We start from the raw sequence: 19,749 nt of genomic DNA, 5'->3' as shown, positions 1-19,749 counted from the left end.
TAGAATTGACCAATATTGTACTGGTACCCATAACTGACAGATATCAACAGAAGAGCGGATCCACCTTCTAAAAACAGGTGATCTGTCAACCCAGGACTTGATTTTTATTTCATTTTTACGAACTTTGAAAATGCAGGTCCGTAGAAGTAATGTCTTTTTGGTGAAGATCATCACAACTACAATATGTTCTTGCGGGTAGTCCAAAACCAGTTAGGATGCTAGGATTTGGGGGAACAGTTTCTCACTGTTTTGACAGATGACTCATGAGCTTAATGTTGATATACTGAAATTTCTTCAAAATGATCTGGACATGGTGCATTCATCAGCAGTATCCACCTATTAAGTACACAGGTTATCTCTTGGAGTTAATCCATGCACAATTAGATTCAGCAGGGTGGTCAACAATCTAGACTGCCAACACCATCTGAGAGACTGAATTACTCTTCTCCCACCTTATTAATTCCTATGGCCATCAACACCAAAAGAGGTCCGCTCTCAGCAATAAGGACTGGAAGTGTTTAGACTTTTTTGGGAGGAAAGCATACTTCTCGGCTAATGCTTTGGTTTTGAATTGCTAATTACCAAGCTCTGACGGTGAAATAAGACTACTTAACCTATTTGGAACTGAGCAATTTTATTGAGCAGCTTCCTGAGTCACACCATGACCATTTTAAGGAGATGGAAAGAGGGAAAGTTAGTGGACAAGACAACACTACAATCTGCCCTCGACACAGTGGCAAGGTCCATATCCGTGGCCGAGGTGATGCAACATGCGTCATGGCTCTATCTATCAGGCTTCCTGAAGGAGATACAATCAACTGTTGAAGACCTTCCCTTTGAAAACAGTGAGTTCTTCACAGAGAAGACTGATGCCTCTCTTCACACCCTGAAGGATTCTAGGGCCATTCTCCATTCGCTGGGTGTCTACATGCCAGGACAAAAGAGAAAATTCAGTCCACCGCGCTAGCACAAACCACTCACATACCTATATTTGGCTCAGCGTTACTGCAAGCTACAGAGAAAGAAAAATAAATTTTGAGGCATAACCCATCTGGCTTGCAGTCTTTGCTGTCTATATCCAAGCACCACTTTTGAAGTGTTGGTTGAGGCATCAGACCACTCCCACCAACTGCTACAGCTGACCAGCGTTATACATCCATTTGGCTACCATTGTATATAATATTGTAATGGGTACTCTATTAATTTTACTTCCCTTCTCCATCTCTCTTCAGGGACCCTTCTCATGAGAGTTTACTATGATGAGGTAGATAGTCTCTTCTAATTAGGAGCCATAGAACCAGTACCTCAACATCTACGAGGCAAAGGTTCTACTCTTGCTATTTTCTAATACCCAAGAGGAAGGGGGGTTGGAGACCCATACTAGACCTCAGCTCTCAACACGTTTGTCAAGGCTCAAAAATTCAAGATGGTCACTCTAGCAACGATCATTCCAGCATTGGAACAGGGAGACTGTTTTTTGGCCGTCGACCTTTAGGACGCCTGTTTCCATATCTCAATCCTACCGACTCTCAGACTATGTTCCTCAGATTCACTCTGGGTTAAGACCACTACGGATACAGGGTACTCTACATTGGGCTATCGTCGGCCCTGAGAGTCTTTTCCAGGGTTCTCTCAGTAGTGGCTGCACACTTTCGCTCCTAGGGGATCATGATTTACCCTTATCTGGACGATTGCCTCCTCAGAGCCGTCTCTCCAAGAGGCCCGCCAAGTCACCAAAGCTACAATGCACTTGTTCACAGACCGGGGCCCATGGAAAAATGCCCAAAAATCAACCCTAGTTCCAGTGCAACATCTGGAATTCATAGGTGCCATTCTCAACTCATTACAGGCCAGCGCTCTCCTACCTAAACACAGATTCCTCTCCCTGGCCATGCTCATAGAGACAGTTCAAAGGAGCCCGCAAATATCAGTCAAACACTGCCTCCAACTTTTGGGGCATATGGCAGCAGGCACAGCGGTAATACCTCATATCAGGCTTCATGTGCGATGCCTCCAGATGTAGTTCAGCTCAGTTTACAGACCAAACAGGGACAGACTCAACAAATCCCTGTCACTGCCCACCAGGATCAAAAACTCCTTGGTGGAAAGAACCAGACAATGTTTGCAAAGGGATCCCCTTCTCGCAAACCCACGCATCATTGCCTCTCACCACTGACACATTGCTCATAGGGTGGGGCGTGCATCTAAATGACCTCATGACACAATGCAAGTGATCACTCACAGAAATATCCTTTCACATCAACCTCCTTGAGCTAAGGGTGGTCAGGAATGCCTGTACCCATTTCCTCCAGCTGATCACACACGAAAGTCCTAACAGACAACATAGCTTGTACGTAGTACATACAAGGGGGAGCTAGGTTGCCCTCCTTCTGTGTGGAAGCAATGAGATGACGGAACTGATGTATCTCCCATGGCATCACACTGTCGGCACGCTACTTCCCAGGCACATAAAACTCGATAGTGTACAGTCTCTCAGTTGCAAATTCCCACATGACCACGAGTGGGAGATAAACCTAGTAGTATTTCACGATCTATTCAGGTGGCATGGGGACACCGACCATGGACCTGTTCACCACTTACCTGAACAGGAAATGTCCTATCCCTGCTCTGGAGCAGTAGCATGGAAAACACTCCCTGGGCAATGCTCTCCTCCTCCTCCCCAGGGACAGGAACCTTTTCCCCTGCTGTCAAAAGTCCTGCTCAAAATGAAGAGGCTGAGCAGATGTCTTACTGATTACTCCCACTTGACCGAGACAGACTTGGTACTCTTACCTGTCACAGCTCACAACATGCCCACTGAGATCTCTCCAGTCCACCCCAGGCCCCTTTTACAGAATGAAGGACACACCCTACATCCCAATATGGGGATTCTTTGCCTCAAGATATGGCTCCTTGATGGTTCCAACACCTAGAAAGCTCTGCTCAAAGGAGGTACAGGAGGTATTATTACACAGTAGAAAGTCCTGGACACGCCGTACATCCCTGCAAAAATTGTCCAGGTTCTGGATTTGGAGTATTTCCCAACAAATTTCCCTGACATTCATCGTTCTTCCACAAATCTTAGACTATATTCTAACCCTAAAAAAATCATGAGTATCTTAAAGCTCTCTGAGTCCACCTATCGGCTATAACAGCCTTCCACCAACCAGTAGAGGGATACTCAGTGCTATCACACCTGACCACTAAAAGATTCCTCAAAAGGGATAATAAACCTCTTCCCACAACCCTGACTTCCTACCCTCATATGGAACCTAAACCTGGTACTGAAAGAACTGACTTGGTCTCCCTTCGAACCCATGGCTACCTGTTCACTTACATACCTCTCAATGAAAACAGCTTCCTGATAGCAATCACCTCGTCTAGGAGAATAGGGGAAATAGCGGCTCTGATGGCACGTTCCCCTACATGGTATTCTTTTGGGACAAGGTTATGCTCAGGCCTCACCCAAAATTCATCCATGAGGTAACCCCCCTGTTTCATGTGAACCAGTTGATTCACTTTCCAACCTTTTACCCCAAGTTTCACTGAGACAACAGGAAGGCTATATTACTCATACTAGATGTCAGATGAGCCCTTGCCTCCTACCTAGATAGGACAAAGGCTTCCAGGAAGTCTCCCAAGCTTTGCCTTGCCATTGTGAGACGATCCAGGGGCTCAGTAATGTTGGTCCAGGGACTCTATAAATGGGTCTCAAAGTGCATTAGACAATGTTATCGGGGTCGTAATATGACCCCTCCAGATACTATTTGTACGCTCTCCATGAGGTTGATCTCCTCATCTGTCACCTTCTTTAAGAATGTCCCTATCTTGGAGATCTGTAGAGTGATGACATGGCTGGCTGTCCACACCTTCGTAGAACGTTATGCCATCAGTGGGGACACTGCCTCCAATGCCCTCTTCGGCTCCACAGTACTGTCATCTGTAACTGACCCAACTCCAAAATCCAACCCGCCAATAGGGATACTGTTCTGGAGTCACCTACAGTGAAGTACCCATAGGGACATAAAGAAGGAGGAAGTTACTCACCTTGTGCAGTAACAATGGTTCTTCGAGAGGTCTGTCCCTATGGGTGCTCCACAGCCCACCCTTCTCCTCCTACTTCGGAGTTCTTGTTAATGTCTCTATGGTAGAGAAGGAACTAAGGGGGTTAGCCGTGCACTCTGACTAGCCTCATGGCAAGCCACGAGGAGAAACCGTGTATGTGCTGGCCTAATAGACACTGCTACTGAAGTTGTCCAATCAGCAGCACCAGGACGTAAGCATACCTACGGTGGAGCACCCAGAGGGGGATACATCTCGAAGAACCATTGTTACTGCACAAGGTGAGTAAATTATTCTTACGTTTGATTTTCAAGATCTCAGTTATGGGATGTAATTCATATATTAACTGCTTTTGGAAAGTCAGCTAAACTCTTCAGAGCCAGCAAACCATTATCAAGAATTTTCTGTGTCTATCAAGAATTCTCATTATCGAGAATTATCCATTGTACTGTCTCCGTCAGTTGGCAGAAAGGAGCTATACCCAAGTGCTTGGAGTGGCATAAAAGATATTGAAAAGAGGGATAGAACAGGTAAGGAAAATGTCTATTTGTCCATGACTGTGGTTCATTGCTTACAAAAAGATTAAAAAAGAGTTGATATTTAAAAGTTATATTGTATTTCCTTGTTTGCAAAGTTTGTTTTTCTTTTATAAACCAGTGATTGTGGCTACCATGGCCAGTGAATGTAAAGTTTTGTGATTCCAATTGCTGAGAGTCCATGACAAATAAACATTGTTGATGAAGCTCACTTCCTTTCGCTATCAGAATGTTATTTAAAATGTTTAAATGACATCTATGATTCCAGTTACATTTTCAGAGAAAGAACTTCAAGAGCAGAAATATTCTTTGAAATGCAGAATTACCCAAATTCTTCTGAAAATTGTGTGTTCAGCTTTGTTTATTTTCCCATGTGTACAATGCTTTTTGTAATTTAAAATCTTTTGTGACTATAGATGCAAATACCTGCTACAAGAGAAGGGCCAAGAATTTGTAAACAGTGTTCAGTTAACGCCTTTACCGAGGGATTCCATGGTAAGTTGTCTTTTTTCACCATCTACTGTTTTAGTTTCCCTAGAGAAATAACTTTTAATTACAGATAACATTGTATAACTTCACATTTTTTGTGAAATCAATTTATCATGTGAATACAGAATATATCTAGTGATAGTATATAGTTATAACACTGCTTTGATCATCAACAGGAAGCGGAAGGGATTCAATTACAGTGTAGCAATATGATTAGGGCACTTCCAAATTCATGGCTGTAAAACATGCATCACAGACTCTGAAATCTGATCTCCCCCGTGAAATCTGGCTATTGTAGGAAAGGGGCAGGGCTGGGGCTGCCCCAGCCGGGGCTTCCTACCATGTGCTGAGCTCTCGCTGCTGGGCCCAGCCCAGGTTGGGAAGGGACAGGACTTCTTTTTCCCCTGCAGATGCTGCTCCCGGAGCCACGTCAGACCCTCCTCTGGGAACCTTCCCCAGCTACAAAAAGCCCGTGACCTGGGTGTATGGTAATCCACCCCCTCAAATCCTGCAACACTCCTGTGCTGGAAGTGGTACAAGCTTTAGATCAGTGGTGGGCAACCTGCGGCCTGTCAGGGTAATCCGCTGGTGGACCGTGAGACAGTGTTTACATTGACCATCCACAGGCATGGCTGCCCGCAGCTCCCAGTGGCCGCAGTTCGCCATTCCCGGCAAATGGGAGCTGCGGGAAGCGGCACAGGACGCAGGGATGTCCAGGGAGACTTCAGCTCTATGCAACACCCGTGTCCTTTAGTCTATAAGCATTTTCCCACCACCAGTGTCCAACTATATACAATTCTTAAAGATTTCTCACCTACCACAGGCTGGGTCAGTAACCACCTCCCTGTCTGACTGACCTCTCTCTCTGGCTGCCTCCCTCCTTTTGGCTCCTTCCCAGCCTTTGTAGCTCCTGCCTATCAGTCTAGCAGGTGTTGCCAATCGCAAAGCAGACATAAAACTTTTCATCCAGCCCCAATCTATCCCCCTTGATTGTGGCAGGGGCTGATTAGGTGTGTTTGCAGCAGCACCCTGCCACAAACACCCAAAGCATGGTGTTACATTCCTCACCATCTTGGTGAATAGCCATTGATGGACCCGTTCTCCATGAACTTTCTAATCTTTTTTTTGAACTCAGTTATACTTTTGGCTTTCACAACATCACCTGGCAATGGATTCTACAGGGATGACTGTTGCATGAAGAAGTACTTCCTTTTCTTTGTATTAAACCTGCAACCTATTAATTTCATTGCATGACCCCTTGTTCTTGTGTTATGTGAAGGAGTAAATAACACTTCCTTATTCGCTTCTATCAAATCGTGAGTGGTGTGAAGGACCTCTATAATATCCCACCTTGGTTGTCTCTTTTTCAAGCTGAATAGTCCCTCTCTTCTTAATCTTGCCTCATATGGAAGCTGTTCCTTATGCTTAATCTTTTTGTTGTTGGTTTTTTTTTTGCCCTTCTCTGTACCTTTTCCAATTCTAATATATCTTTTTTGAGATGGGGTGACACAAACTGCACACAATATTCAGAAGTGTGGGTGTACCATGGATTTATGTAGTGGCATTATGATATTTACTGTCTTATTAGCTATCTCTTTTCTAATGGTTCCTAACATTGTTAGCTTTTTTGACTGCCGCTGCACATTGAGCCAATGTTTTTAGAGAACTGTCCACAATGACTCCACAGTCTTTTTCTTGAGTGGTTACAGCTAATTTAGACCCCATCGTTCTGTATGTATAGTTGGGATTATATTTTCCAGTATGCATTACTTCACATTTATCAACACTGCCATTTTGTTGCCTAGTTTTGTGAGATCCCTTCGTGATGCCTCACAGTCTGCTTTGGATTTAGCTATCTTGAGTAATTTTATATTCTCTGCAAATTTTGCCAACTCACTGTTGACCCCTTTTTCAAGATCGTTTATGAATGTTGAAGTGATCGTATACATATGGCTTATTACAGGATGGTTTGAGATTTGTCCACATTGTTTGTTTATGACAGAATGGTTTGGTTCTACCACCACTGGCTGCTTAGGCAAATTACTTCTGCTTTCTGTGCCTCAGTTTCTTCATGTGTAAAGTGGGGATTATGACAGTGACCTCCTTTATAAAGTGCTCTGAGAGTGGTTGATGAAAAGTGCTGTATAAGAACTAGGTGGTATTATTTAAGTGTTTCCAATCCTGTTGAAGGAGATGACTAATAAAAGACTGGATTCCTGTTGAATCGCAGCTGAGTCATGGTGTCACACTCAGCATGATGAATAGCAAAAGCCTTTTTCTTACCCTTTCCTTACCGCTGTTTAGAAATTTTTCTTTGGTTGCAGGGGACTTAATCTAAGTTTATATTTCTGTTTTAGATAGAAGCTTCTGAGAAGACATCACTACTTATAGGTATCAGTAAAACAGTTACATTTATGTGTCCTTAGTTTGCCTTCCTCACCAGGTTCTGTTGTTGTGGCTTATGTTTGTGGGGAGAATGAAAGAAATGGCTAATTTTGAAGGTGACCCTACTATGCTTTATATAGGAAAAGGGAAGCTAACTCATTAAATTACGCTCTTCTTTTACGTCCTTCCTTCCAAACACTTAAATAATAAGCACAACATATGGATGAACTGCTGAACAGATAATGTAATTTGGGAGCCAGAGTGTAAATTTATCACTTCATTAACCTGAAGGTAAAAAAATCAATGAATAAATTCTAACCTTGATAGGGGGAAAAAACCTAGTGTTTTGCGAGTGGCCAAATACGGGGGGGTGTTTGTGTGTGTGTGTTAAAAGGTGTAGACCACAGTAGAAGTAAATTTAATGTATAGTTACACCTCTATATCTTTATGGCCAGTAAGTACACTTTACAATTACTAAGTTGTTAAGGAGTACTTGTGGCACCTTAGAGACTAACCAATTTATTTGAGCATAAGCTTTCGTGAGCTACAGCATCCGATGAAGTGAGCTGTAGCTCTCAAAAGCTTATGGTCAAATAAATTGGTTAGTCTCTAAGGTGCCACAAGTACTCCTTTTCTTTTTGAGATGTTAAGAGTATAGGAAGAATATCAGGGAATGCCAAAAGTGTTTGGGTCTCTCCTTGAATGAAAATGCTGTCACAAAAATACTTGGGAAGGCTTAAATAAGAGCCTAATTGTCTCTCATATCTGTATGAGAGGTTCTAGCACTCTTTCTTATAAACATAAAACAAAAAAGTGAGAAAATAGTGATGAGTATAGCAGCAGGATTATCTTACAGCTACTTAAAAATATTTAGTTGGTAGGAAAAGATATCTACCATTGATATGCAGTGATTCCACAACAACTTAGATTTATAAAATATTCTGGGGCATAATGACAGGTTTCAGAGTAGCAGCCGTGTTAGTCTGTATTCGCAAAAAGAAAAGGAGTACTTGTGGTCTCTAAGGTGCCACAAGTACTCCTTTTCTTTCTGGGGGATAAGTGTCTCTAAGTATATTCACATATGAGAGAGCTCTAGTTTCACTGCAAGCAGTTTTGCCAAGGAAAAAGGAACTGAGTAACCCTTAAATGTAGTCAAAATGAGTGGAAATAGCGAATACCTTGCGAATAAACCTAATCAAAGAATTCCACTGTGAAGGAAAGGGGAGGCATAATGGTAGAAAAATAATTTCCTACTGTTATATGTGTATCTGATAAGACAGGGAGGCACACATTACAGTACTATTGATTGTACTGCATTTTGGTTTTGTAACCTTAATAAATTGGCAAGTTGCTTATAGTCTGGGTATCGGTGGGTTATATTTTTTATAAATTGAAAGAAAGTATATTAAACAAACCTTTACCTGTACTTAAGGATTTAAGCTAAATTATAAAGATAATTTGGATCCAGGTGTGGTAAGATCTATGATTACTGCTACGTGAGGAAACATTCTGTGTAAAAAGATATAGTGAACATTTCCGTTGACAGAGTGATCTGAATGGATAAAATCTAGGAGTCTTTGTAATATAAGTAGGGTGGGCAGTGGAAGGGTTGGGAATATAGCAAATCTGGGGGGTGTCCTAGTTGTTAGATGTTTGATTTATATTTCACAGTGCAAAATCAGCAGTCAGAAATTTAATTGTCTAACTTTTGGTTAAGTGTTATAAAGTTCTTGAAAAAATTTCAGTGAACACTGCTGACTATTTCTAATTTGCTCTGGGTTAAACTGATTTTTCCCTCAATGTTTGTTAAAGATGATGATCTCCTGCAAAACCAGTTGGTACAGGATGCCATGCGTATGGGTTTCAGTTTGTCTGAGATTAAGAACATTATGGAGAAGAAACTGCAGACATATGGAGAAAACTACACATCTGTTGAAGTTCTAGTTTCAGATATGATAAATGCTCAAAAAGAAAACGTACAAGAAGAAGTGACCAGTGAGAGATCACTACCGAAAGGTGAATTTTTTAAAATTACAAGATATAGATGCAAAAGATTATAACAGATTGTATTAAATATCTTATTGGTATATTTCCGTTGCCATCTTTGCGTAACACAAAATTAATGCATGTAATATGTGTCATTTTTCGAGAATTCAATAGGGTAATCATATACACAACTACTTCAAACAAAAAAAAAAATTACATTTTATTTAACCAGCAGCATTTAAGAATATTCTGCTTTATGTTAGAAAAGAGCCGCCTACCACTGATGCTACAATAATGTATAGTATTAGAGATGCTGTCTACCTGAAATCTAGCCACTTTCAAAAATGTATTAAAAGTAGTTTCAGATTCTATCCCTACTCCCAAATTCCTTTGCCAATATTTGTGCTTTTATTATCACTTGTTTTTTTTTAAATATGTCAAGTCTTCATCCCCTCCCTCTCCTGCTGGGGTGAGTATTTCTCACAGTAGATGGGAAACGACTGTACAGGAGAACTACGAAATAGACTATACACAAAGTGCTGTCAAATGTCCAGGATAAATAAATGGCAAAAAAATAAAGAGAACCTCTACTTTCCTCTAATCTTTCTGTTATAAAACTCTGAAAGGTTAATTAATAAAATATTTTTACAAGTATTGTAGCCTACAAACCTTGGTCATGGCCCAAGACCCCACTGTGCCAGGTGCTGTACAAACACAGAACAAAAATATGGTCCGTTCCAAAGACCTTACAATCTGAGTATAAGAACAGATGGAGGAAACAATGAGACAATAGTGGTCAGAATGATACACTGTTATATTAGTGCACGAGTGGCCTAGATGCTGTCAGGTTTTTTTGTAGGCATCACAACAAAAGAGTTTTAAGGAGCATTTTGCATTAAGGATAATGCATTAGTTTTGCGGACATTATGGGGAGCTTCTCCCAAGCATGGGGACAGCATTCCAGACAAAAGCAGTTTTTTTTTTCCAAGTAGCACACAGTTTTATAATACAGAACTAAAATAGCATGTATAGTTAATCCTTTTGGCAGTACAACTTTTTAAATTAACTCTTAAAACAGTTACTCTTTGGTGCCTATAACAAAACCAAATAAAAACAATTTTCTCTGCCTATCTTTAGTTGAATAAAAAATTCTACTTAGGAAATATTTTACACAACACATGACACCTTTTTTCCTATTTAAATTTTCGGGGGAGCAGGGGAGGTGTCAATGTGATATGTTAGCTTTTTTCAGCACTCTGTATTCTTTCCTTTTGTGAACTGGAGTTCCCTATTCCCCATTCTGCTCCCTATGCATAGCATTACAATGTAGTCTTACTAATATTTCTCAAATAACACAACAGAATATAATATTTTTTCTACAACTCTAGGCACATATTGTAAGGTATGAATACATACATATATGCACCTACATTTAAAGACTTAGACATTTTAGGCTAGCTTGGTGTCTGGGAGTAAGGAGAGCAACAGTGACTTTAAGGAGGCCTGATGGCTGCTCTGACTGAGGACTGGTGCCCATGGCCCAAGCTGGGAATCAGTCAAGTAATAGCAGCATCCCAACCATAGACTCTAATTATCAGGCAGAAGCAGAGTGGTGTAGAAACCAAAATGCCAGTCCTGTGTCATGGAGGATTCCCCCTATGCAGAGACTTTCCTCTGCTCTGATCCACTGAGTTTGTGCCAGTTCACTGAGACAAAGGGGTTATAAAATGAACACAATATGGCTAGGAATCTGGCTCTTTTGTGTTATGATATGATGACCTACAGTTCATGGCAATTTATCCGGTCGGCAATGCTGATGGGCCCCCTCTACGTAATGAGTGTCTTTCTCTTTCCTGACAAGTGTTTGCAGGCAGCTGCCAATGGGAAGCCCATGTGAAAAGCTTCTGCAGATAGTTCTAGATCTGTATATAGAGAGGGTTAAACTCCCATCTTTCTCCACTGTGGGGAGCATAATCTCTCTCCCACCATGTGGAATGATGAGGAGGAGAGTACAGATTGTAGGGTTTGTAGTCTCTAACATGTTTTTTTCTTGTTTAGGGGATGATTTATTCCTGTCATACCAAGAAAACTTAGTTTGTATGGGGAAGGTAGTTTAAGAGATTAGCTACTTTTATTAAGTATGTTAACTTGTTCCGTGTGTTTCCCTTTTCCTCAGATCTGAGTACTGAAGAGAAGTTAAGACGTTTACAGGAGGAAAAGATGTGTAAAATTTGTATGGATAAAGACATCTCAGTAGTTTTTATTCCCTGTGGCCATCTGGTTGCTTGTAAAGAATGTGCTGAAGCAGTTGATAAATGCCCTGTGTGTTGTATGGTTATTACAAAAAGACAGAAAATATTTATGTATTAGTCATATGTACAGTGCTGTTTGTGCAAATGTTTGCTGTTACATTGTTTAAAATCACTGTAATGCAATAACAAACAGTTGGGATGTTCAGCACTGTAGCACACAAATATATTTATGGAGAGTCTAAAGTTTTGGGATAATAAAAACAAAGCTTTAGTCAGTGCCCTAAAAGCTCATGAACTGACAGTCAGAAGCTGCTAAATTTGCGCTTATAGCTCTCACATTCAACTGCAACCTCTATTCCTCTCCAGTTTGTCCCTTCACTTTAATTGAAGTGACACACAAGAAATTCTTCCCTACGACATTCTCATATTTTATATATGTCTGAATATGCACACCTTTCTCATTTATTGTAAAGTGCATAAATTAAGTATATTATTCACTCGTATACAATAGCATGGGCAAACTGAGTGATCTGACTACAAGCTGTGCTGCTAATAACATTATAGGTTGGAATTTGTCATCTGATCTCACTCTTTACCTCTGACTCTGCCAAGTTTTCAGAAAGGATATGGGTAATAAGCTATAAAACAAACAAAAAAAAATCCAGCCATGTTTTTGTTGAATAAAATTTTAGCAAGATTAATATTATTCAAAACTAGAATAGTAAGGTTTAGCATCTGTTGAAGAAGGCAGATGTTTGTGGGTTCAGGAATGGTGACATTTTAGTGAGAGAAATAAATAGCTAAAAGTTTATGTAGTTTTGTTTTTATGTTGATTATTTTAGTGACTGTCTAATCTCTTAAACAGGGTTAAGCCCCTTTCTAACTCAGTAAAACATTAATCAGTTACACACATTACTTTTCTTATAGGGAAAATGGCATCTTTTAAAATCCTCTGACCTTTTCTAAACCACTAAAACGTACAAATTATTTAAAAATTATTCACATGACAGAAAAATTAAAAAAATCATCCATATGTTTCTCTTCTCTTTTAAACAGTTTCCCCTTCCAAGCATACATTAGTCTTCCTGAGTCCAGTACAGTATGTATTTTAAAAATTGACTAATTTCACTTCTACCTTTCATTTCAACTAATTATATTCTTGTCATTTACATATCATAGAGTTACATTCCAGCATCAATGTTTAACTTACACTAAGTCCATTTATTTCTCTATCTCAGACTGCCTTAAGGCTGATCTTTTCTAGCCCCAAAACTAAAAGGATTCTTAAACTATCACACAAGTATCCCCACCCCCCGCCCACCTTGCAGGCTCACAGTTGTAGCCTGTCCTTTCTATAACCCCCTCCCAAACAGGGAGTAAGCTTGGTCCTATTTCAAAAAGCCAAAACCAATATAAACACTGTATAAAGAGTTGTCGTCCAGAACTTTTTTTGCTAGATTAACTCATAGGAAGTTCCTTGAAAATGAATGTAAACTGTAAACCATTTACATTGTCCTTTGAAGAATCATGGTCAACTTGTATATAAGAAAGATTTTCAATAACATTGCTTATACATAGTATCAAATGACATTGTCTAAAACAGTATTGTGATGACATTATACTGTAATAACTCTCCTGGCATTGTTTGAGCTCTCTCTCTACCAGGTTTTCCAGTAGAACTATAGACCTGGCCACAGAGTCTGATCTTGTAAGGTGCTGAGAGTTCTCATCGAACAACTCACATTTATTATCCGAATAAATTGAGGATTCTCAGCATCTTGCATGATCACATTTTGGGGAGGGATTTATTACAATTACAAATGTGAAAAATAAAGAGCAATTACAATTAATGATCTTAACAGATCTCCTAAGAGAACACAATATCTTATGCAGGGCTTCCCCCCTCCGCTGTGTGTGGTAATTTAAAATGCTCTAATGTAGTATGCTGCTACTTAAGTTTTGGAAGGTAAGACTTCAGCATCTGCTTCCAGTTTGAAGAACCTTTGCAAAGGTTTTTTTGGAGAGAGAGAAATTTTCAAAGTATTACTCTTTTCTTTCTGATTGGAGTTACTATATAAACTTGCTTTTCAGGGTTTTACAAAATCATTTGTTTGAAAAACTGTTGTATTTAATCTGGAGTTTTTCCCCAAGTCCTGAGAGCTTTGGTTGAACTGCCAACAGTAGGAGAACTGTTCAGATAGCTGGAGAATGAAACCTGCTGGCCCTAAGTGCCTCAGGACATTAAAGCCATTTGTACTTAAAATTTGTTAATTTCTGTTGTACTTGGATGAGAATTTGGCATGTTTTAGGATCCTGTGGCTAACAAATTCCAGTTACAGAATTATAGTTCAGGTATGACATTATTTGGAATTTCTAGATAATCAAAACATTCATTTCCAAACCCATTTTTATCATCCCATTTGTATATATTCAAGATTTGATATATTCCCAGGATGTAATCAGATGATCTGTTGTCTCTGCTTTCAAAGTAAAATATATTTTAATAATTCTTATTTAAAAATGTATTCTTCTAACAATCCAATTTTTGGATATAGACTGGTAAAAGGGGGCAAGATATAGCATATATAATTTAAGACAATGGGTATGATGCAGCAAACACTTATGCACATACAAAACTTTACTCATGTGAGTATTTCCATTGACCTCATTGCTGAGTCCTTCCCTTCCAAAGCTTTGCTTCAGTGGGACTCCTCATGTGAGTAAAATTATGCACGTGCATAAGTGTTTGCAGAATTAGGCCCAGTATAGTGCTTGTATGTACTACTTGTAAATTTAGAAATTGCCCTATTTATTTACATATATAAATTAATATTCTGCTTTTGGTTTCACAAAGGCACAACGTATAATTGAAATGGCATAATGCCCTTATTTTTGCAATTTAGGTCGTGACATAATTCAGACAGAAGTCTTAGTTTATCAAATCAATGTCAATGCTGGGTGTTCCTGTTTTAATGTGGAAAATCTGTCCAAGATTGCATGTTCCCTGTTTACTTCATGATTGTCAGTCTTAGTTTCTATATTTAAATATGTTCCTCTTTTTTTCTTTCTTTTTAAAGATTCACTGTATACATCAACAGACACTAATAGACTTCATATACTTTGTTTTCAGAACACTAACTGTGTTGTCTCATCTTAAAAATTAAACAGAAAATATATATATTTTGTGGTTAGGGTTAAGATTTTATCATGGGCATATAATGGGATAACACCAGCATAAAATTATCTTTTTCTGATCCTTCAGCTTTCTTAACAAAAAGTTTAAACTTACATGTGTCTATTTATACAGTTTTATTTTATGTATTTTGCTCAATTTGACAGTAAATCATTTTATAAAATTTCATTTTTGCTTCTAGTCAGTTTCCCTTTCTGGCTCTCAAGATATCTGTTTGAGTTCGTAACATTTCAGTTGATATTAAGTCTTGTTGTCCTCCCCTTTTTTCATCTTGTAAAAATCTGAATTTTGGATTTAAGTAAGACTTAGGTGGTGATGCCTCTCTTGAACAGTAATCTCCAAATTTGTGAAAATGAATGGACTGTATTCGCACATGTTGATATATTTCAATCTTTTGAACAGAATGATGTATTTGATGTGGAACGTTGATTAATGATGCTTAATACTGAATATGATTTTTCATTTTGTTAAAACTTTGTTAAATTTCAGTCCATTGGACTATATTTCATGAGATTATTTTTTTTAATTAGTTCTGTGTAAAATATTCACAGAACTGTTTTGTGATTCTAGTCTGACTTTATAATTAATTTTAAATAGATTAAGCGAATTTAAATTGTTTATTGTTAGTCTTTGATTTTACATGTAAAGAGCAATCATAAGATGGCATTATTTGTAATTTCTTCGCTTTGTATATGTAATATAACAGGATGTTGCTAATTAATTTTAATAAACATGGTAAATATAAATATAATGACTAAGAAGAATATAATCGACCTGAAGAAGAATTCTGTGTAGCTCAAAAGCTTGTCTCTTTCACCAACAGACGTTGGTCGAATAAAAGATTACCTCACCTATCTTGTCTCCCTAATATTGTGGGAGCAGCATGGCTACAACAACACTGAAAATAAGAACCACAGTATTCATTGTCCATATACAGTTAGATCCTACTTACCTTACTTGTACTAGTCCTGTTGACGCTCATGAGACTTTTTCTGAGTGAGGAGAGTAGAGTTTGGCCCACTGAAGTAGATGACAACTTTTAAGGAATTCAGGGTCCAGTTTAATCACTAAACTGCTTCTGGAAAACTGGCTTTTATGGTTGGGGGGTTTTTTTGTTTTTGTTTTTTCACATGATTATTTAGGTTTCAATTTACCATTTTTATTGCCTATTTTTGCAGAAAGTTTGTTTAGTAATTTAAATGTTTATAGACATTTCTCTATCATGGGAGATGATCAGAGGTGCAATGGGCAGCTAGGTACCCAACTCCTGTTGAAAGTCACTGGGGGTTCAACACTAAACTCCCATTTGTGCCTTTGAAAATTTTTTCCCATTATGTTTAAGTTGCAATGAAGAAAAATAAGTGTTTGCAAATAGGCTGTTAGCTTTTGTTTAAAACAGCTCACTCATTTAAGATTCACAGATTCATAGATACTAAGGTCAGAAGGGACCATTATGATCATCTAGTCTGACCTCCTGCACAATGCAGGCCACAGAATTTCACCCACCCACTCCTGCGAAAAACCTCTCACCTATGTCTGAGCTATTGAAGTCCTCAAATTGTGGTTTAAAGACTTCAAGGAGCAGAGAATCCTCCAGCAAGTGACCCGTGCCCCATGCTACAGAGGAATGCGAAAAACCTCCAGGGCTTCTTCCAGTCTGCCCTGGAGGAAAATTCCTTCCCAACCCCAAATATGGCGATCAGCTAACCCCTGAGCATATGGGCAAGATTCACCAGCCAGATACTACAGAAAATTCTTTCCTGGGTAACTCAGATCCCACCCCATCTAACATCCCATCACAGGCCATTAGGCCTATTTACCATGAATATTTAATTACCAAAACCATGAACTGCACACAGTATTCCAGGTGAGGTCTCACCAGTGCCTTGTATAACAGTACTAAAACCTCCTTATCCCTTACGGAAATACCTCTCCTGATGCATCCCAAGACCGCATTAGTTTTTTTGTAAAATGTGTTCTACTGAAGCAGGTTGTTTGGCATAAAACGTAAAGCATGCAGAAAGGGCTCTCTAGATAGGGGATCAAATCTATGAATAGTACAGAAGGAAGAACCTTAAGACCAGCCAAGTCTGGGGAGATGGTTTGAGCTGAATGTTATCAAAATTGTTAAGTTTTCTGTTAGTTTATCCAAATCCAAGCAAGGGGACATATTTGGATTACACAGTATGTGAACTATGTTTGAGAGCAGGTTGGAATGACAGTGGCTTTTAATATTTACTGCCTTACAATCTTTTTAAAATCCTGAAATGTAAAGCAAGTGAATTATTGAAATATTATTCAGATACATTAAATGCAGAAGAATCTCATTTTAAACTCATGCTAAGGTTAACTATTGAAAGGCACAGTGGGTCTCTAAGCTATTTGAGATGTTTTTATTTTGAAGAATCATTAATTTTTGCAACAGTCAATGTTTCAAAATGTAATTGTGAGGGACAATAAAGGGTTAAAAACCTAAATTTGTTAGTAAGATTGCAAGAGAGCTGGCTCTATAGGTGCAATTTTAAAAATTGTAATCAGTGCTGCATTTAAACTAAATGTGAGAATGTAATTAACAGCCATCAAATTGTGACTGATTGAATTAGGGAGATTATTTTTTAAAATTACTGTGATTTTCAGAGTGTCATTGAAATACGCAGCAAAATTCTTTGGAGACCAGTGCTAAGCATTTAGGGAAATAACAGGAATGAAGGATGCAAGTAAGTCTGAAGGAGCACAGATATTTGGGGAAGGGCATTGGTGGGAGGACCACAGATGCTTTCTGGCCCCCAACTGCAATACATTCATTTACACAGCTGTTTACATTTAACAATCTATTTGAAATATTTAATATTCAAAGTCTGGTGCTTTCTCCCACTTATTTCTGCAGAATGAGTCTTGCTCTCATCCTAATTCCTGGGAATGGTAGCTTCCATTGAGTTAGGGCAGAACTGTTCACTGCTATTATAGCAATGAAACTTTTCACAGGTATTTCTAAAGTAATTGTGGATAAGGTACACCTAACCTGAACGTGTATTTCCAGTGTTTTCTTGTAAAATATTATGAATATTTCTAAATATTTAAAATTCTAGTATACACAATCTCCTCTCTTTCAGGTCTGACCCTACTCAGAGACATCACAACTCCAGAGAGAAAACTTGAGGAGACAGGAATATGCCCCAGTCCACCCAGATATAGTATTTGTCCGCCAGTACCAACAGCTCCAACAGTTGAACTGGACCCTACCTTCTCCTCTGCCAAGTTAGAGGCTCCAGACGGAGCATCTCCTCAACACAGGGAGGCTAGCCCAGGTGATATGACTAATCAAGGGACAAATGGTACCCAATGCCATGGAGTCCCCCTCCACCATTTGAACCTTCATAGTGGGATTATCCCTGTGCTAGACTCTCTGGACCATGCATTCATCCTACCCACCCTTGCTGTCTCCATCAGATTGCAAGGGAGAAGGAATTGAGCCAGATCTGATGATTCTGATGGATTTATTCTCACCAGATGAGGTGGTTGCCCTGTCTTTGCCATCCCCACCTGATGACCACAAGCAGTATCTCAGGAGCCAAGACCAGAGCTCCACATCCAACCCAAGGAGGGACAGGATACTCAGCATGGGCTCCTGGACATTCTGCAGCGTTCTGTTCCTGTTTGGGTGGCCCTTCCTGTCAATGAGGCCATTATGTAACCAGCCAGGTTAGTTTGGCATACTCCTGCTTTCTGCACCACCGCTCTAAAAAGGACTTGGAGGCGTTATGTACCAGCCAAGGAAGTGGATTTTCCGTTTACACACCCAGCACCCAACTTCCTGGTGGTACAAGCAACCACTGAGATCTAGGCTAGAGCATCCCAAGACAACATCCACTAGTAAGGGTGCTAAATGCCTTGACTGCTTAGGCAGGGAAGCTATTTTCTTTCACTAGACTTCAATTTTGAATTGCTAACTAATAGGCCCTGTTCGCAAAGTATGATTCTTCTTCAGGTGCTTTTTCACGTCAGTTCTAATCAGGTGTGCATTTGTGCACGGTCCTCAGAAAGCTTTCTCTTAGCAGCTCCTGTCGGGTCAGCTGTGGAGCTCCCTGGAGTGGCGCCTTCATGGCACTCAATATATGACCCTGCTGACCTGCGCCCCCTTCAGCTTCTTCTTACTGTCGGAACAGCGCTCACTTGCTCAGCAAGTGCTCCCTTCACGTTCTCCTGTTAGTCATTCAAGTTTCAAGTTAGTGTTATAGTTAATTTAGTACATAGTTGTATAGACAGTTTAGATACTAGGTTGGGAGCGGGATCTTCCCCAATCCCTAACCCCCCCACCCCTTGGGCTCTGGGGCATGCCACGAGCCCAAGGCTTTAAGCCCTGCAGTGCTTGCAATAAGCCTATGCCCATCAGTGATACCCCATGACTCTTGCTTAAAGTGTCTGGGGGAGGCGCACCAAATGGAGAGGTGCAAAATCTGCAGGGCTTTTTGGCCAAGAACCAAGAAAGAATGTGATTTCTGCCTAAAACAACTTTAAATGGAATTGCTCTCCGCCCAGAGTCGGCTGCGGCTTGTCAGGATCCGGCACAGAATGTGTCTGTACGTAGTGCTCCGGAATCCGTATGTGGCACAGTGCCAAGGAAGGACTCTAGCACAAGAGATGCTCCCTGGCACTGCAGCCAGGAATAGCGGCCCGGCACCACTCAATTTCCCCGTCGCTTCACAAGTGACACAAGAAGGGTGAAAGGGGGCGCTCACCGGCCCCAAAAGCTGCAGGAGCGTCAGGGGATGCATGGGTGCACCCCAGAAAGGACCGAGCACCAAGTGAGCACAAGTCGGTGCCGTTGACTTCGGTGCCTCAGAGG

At 40.0% G+C, this 19,749-nt stretch overlaps 1 protein-coding gene across 1 annotated transcript in view; it reads left to right on the top strand.

The window, feature by feature from the left end:
- Positions 1–17,980, top strand: part of XIAP (X-linked inhibitor of apoptosis) — a 54,211-nt gene extending 36,231 nt beyond the window's left edge. The window contains exons 4-7 of the mRNA XM_073361290.2: positions 5,015–5,093; positions 7,445–7,478; positions 9,285–9,488; positions 11,635–17,980. Of these exons, the coding sequence (XP_073217391.2) occupies positions 5,015–5,093; positions 7,445–7,478; positions 9,285–9,488; positions 11,635–11,828 (511 nt within the window). The 3' untranslated portion in view covers positions 11,829–17,980. The remainder of the gene's footprint in view (positions 1–5,014; positions 5,094–7,444; positions 7,479–9,284; positions 9,489–11,634) is intronic.
- Positions 17,981–19,749: the final 1,769 nt, after the last annotated feature.

Source organism: Lepidochelys kempii, chromosome 9 (assembly GCF_965140285.1).
Source record: "Lepidochelys kempii isolate rLepKem1 chromosome 9, rLepKem1.hap1, whole genome shotgun sequence".
Taxonomy (NCBI): Eukaryota; Metazoa; Chordata; order Testudines; family Cheloniidae; genus Lepidochelys; species Lepidochelys kempii.
Note: the sequence above shows the minus strand (reverse complement) of the source record. Positions and strands in the feature narration are given on the sequence as shown.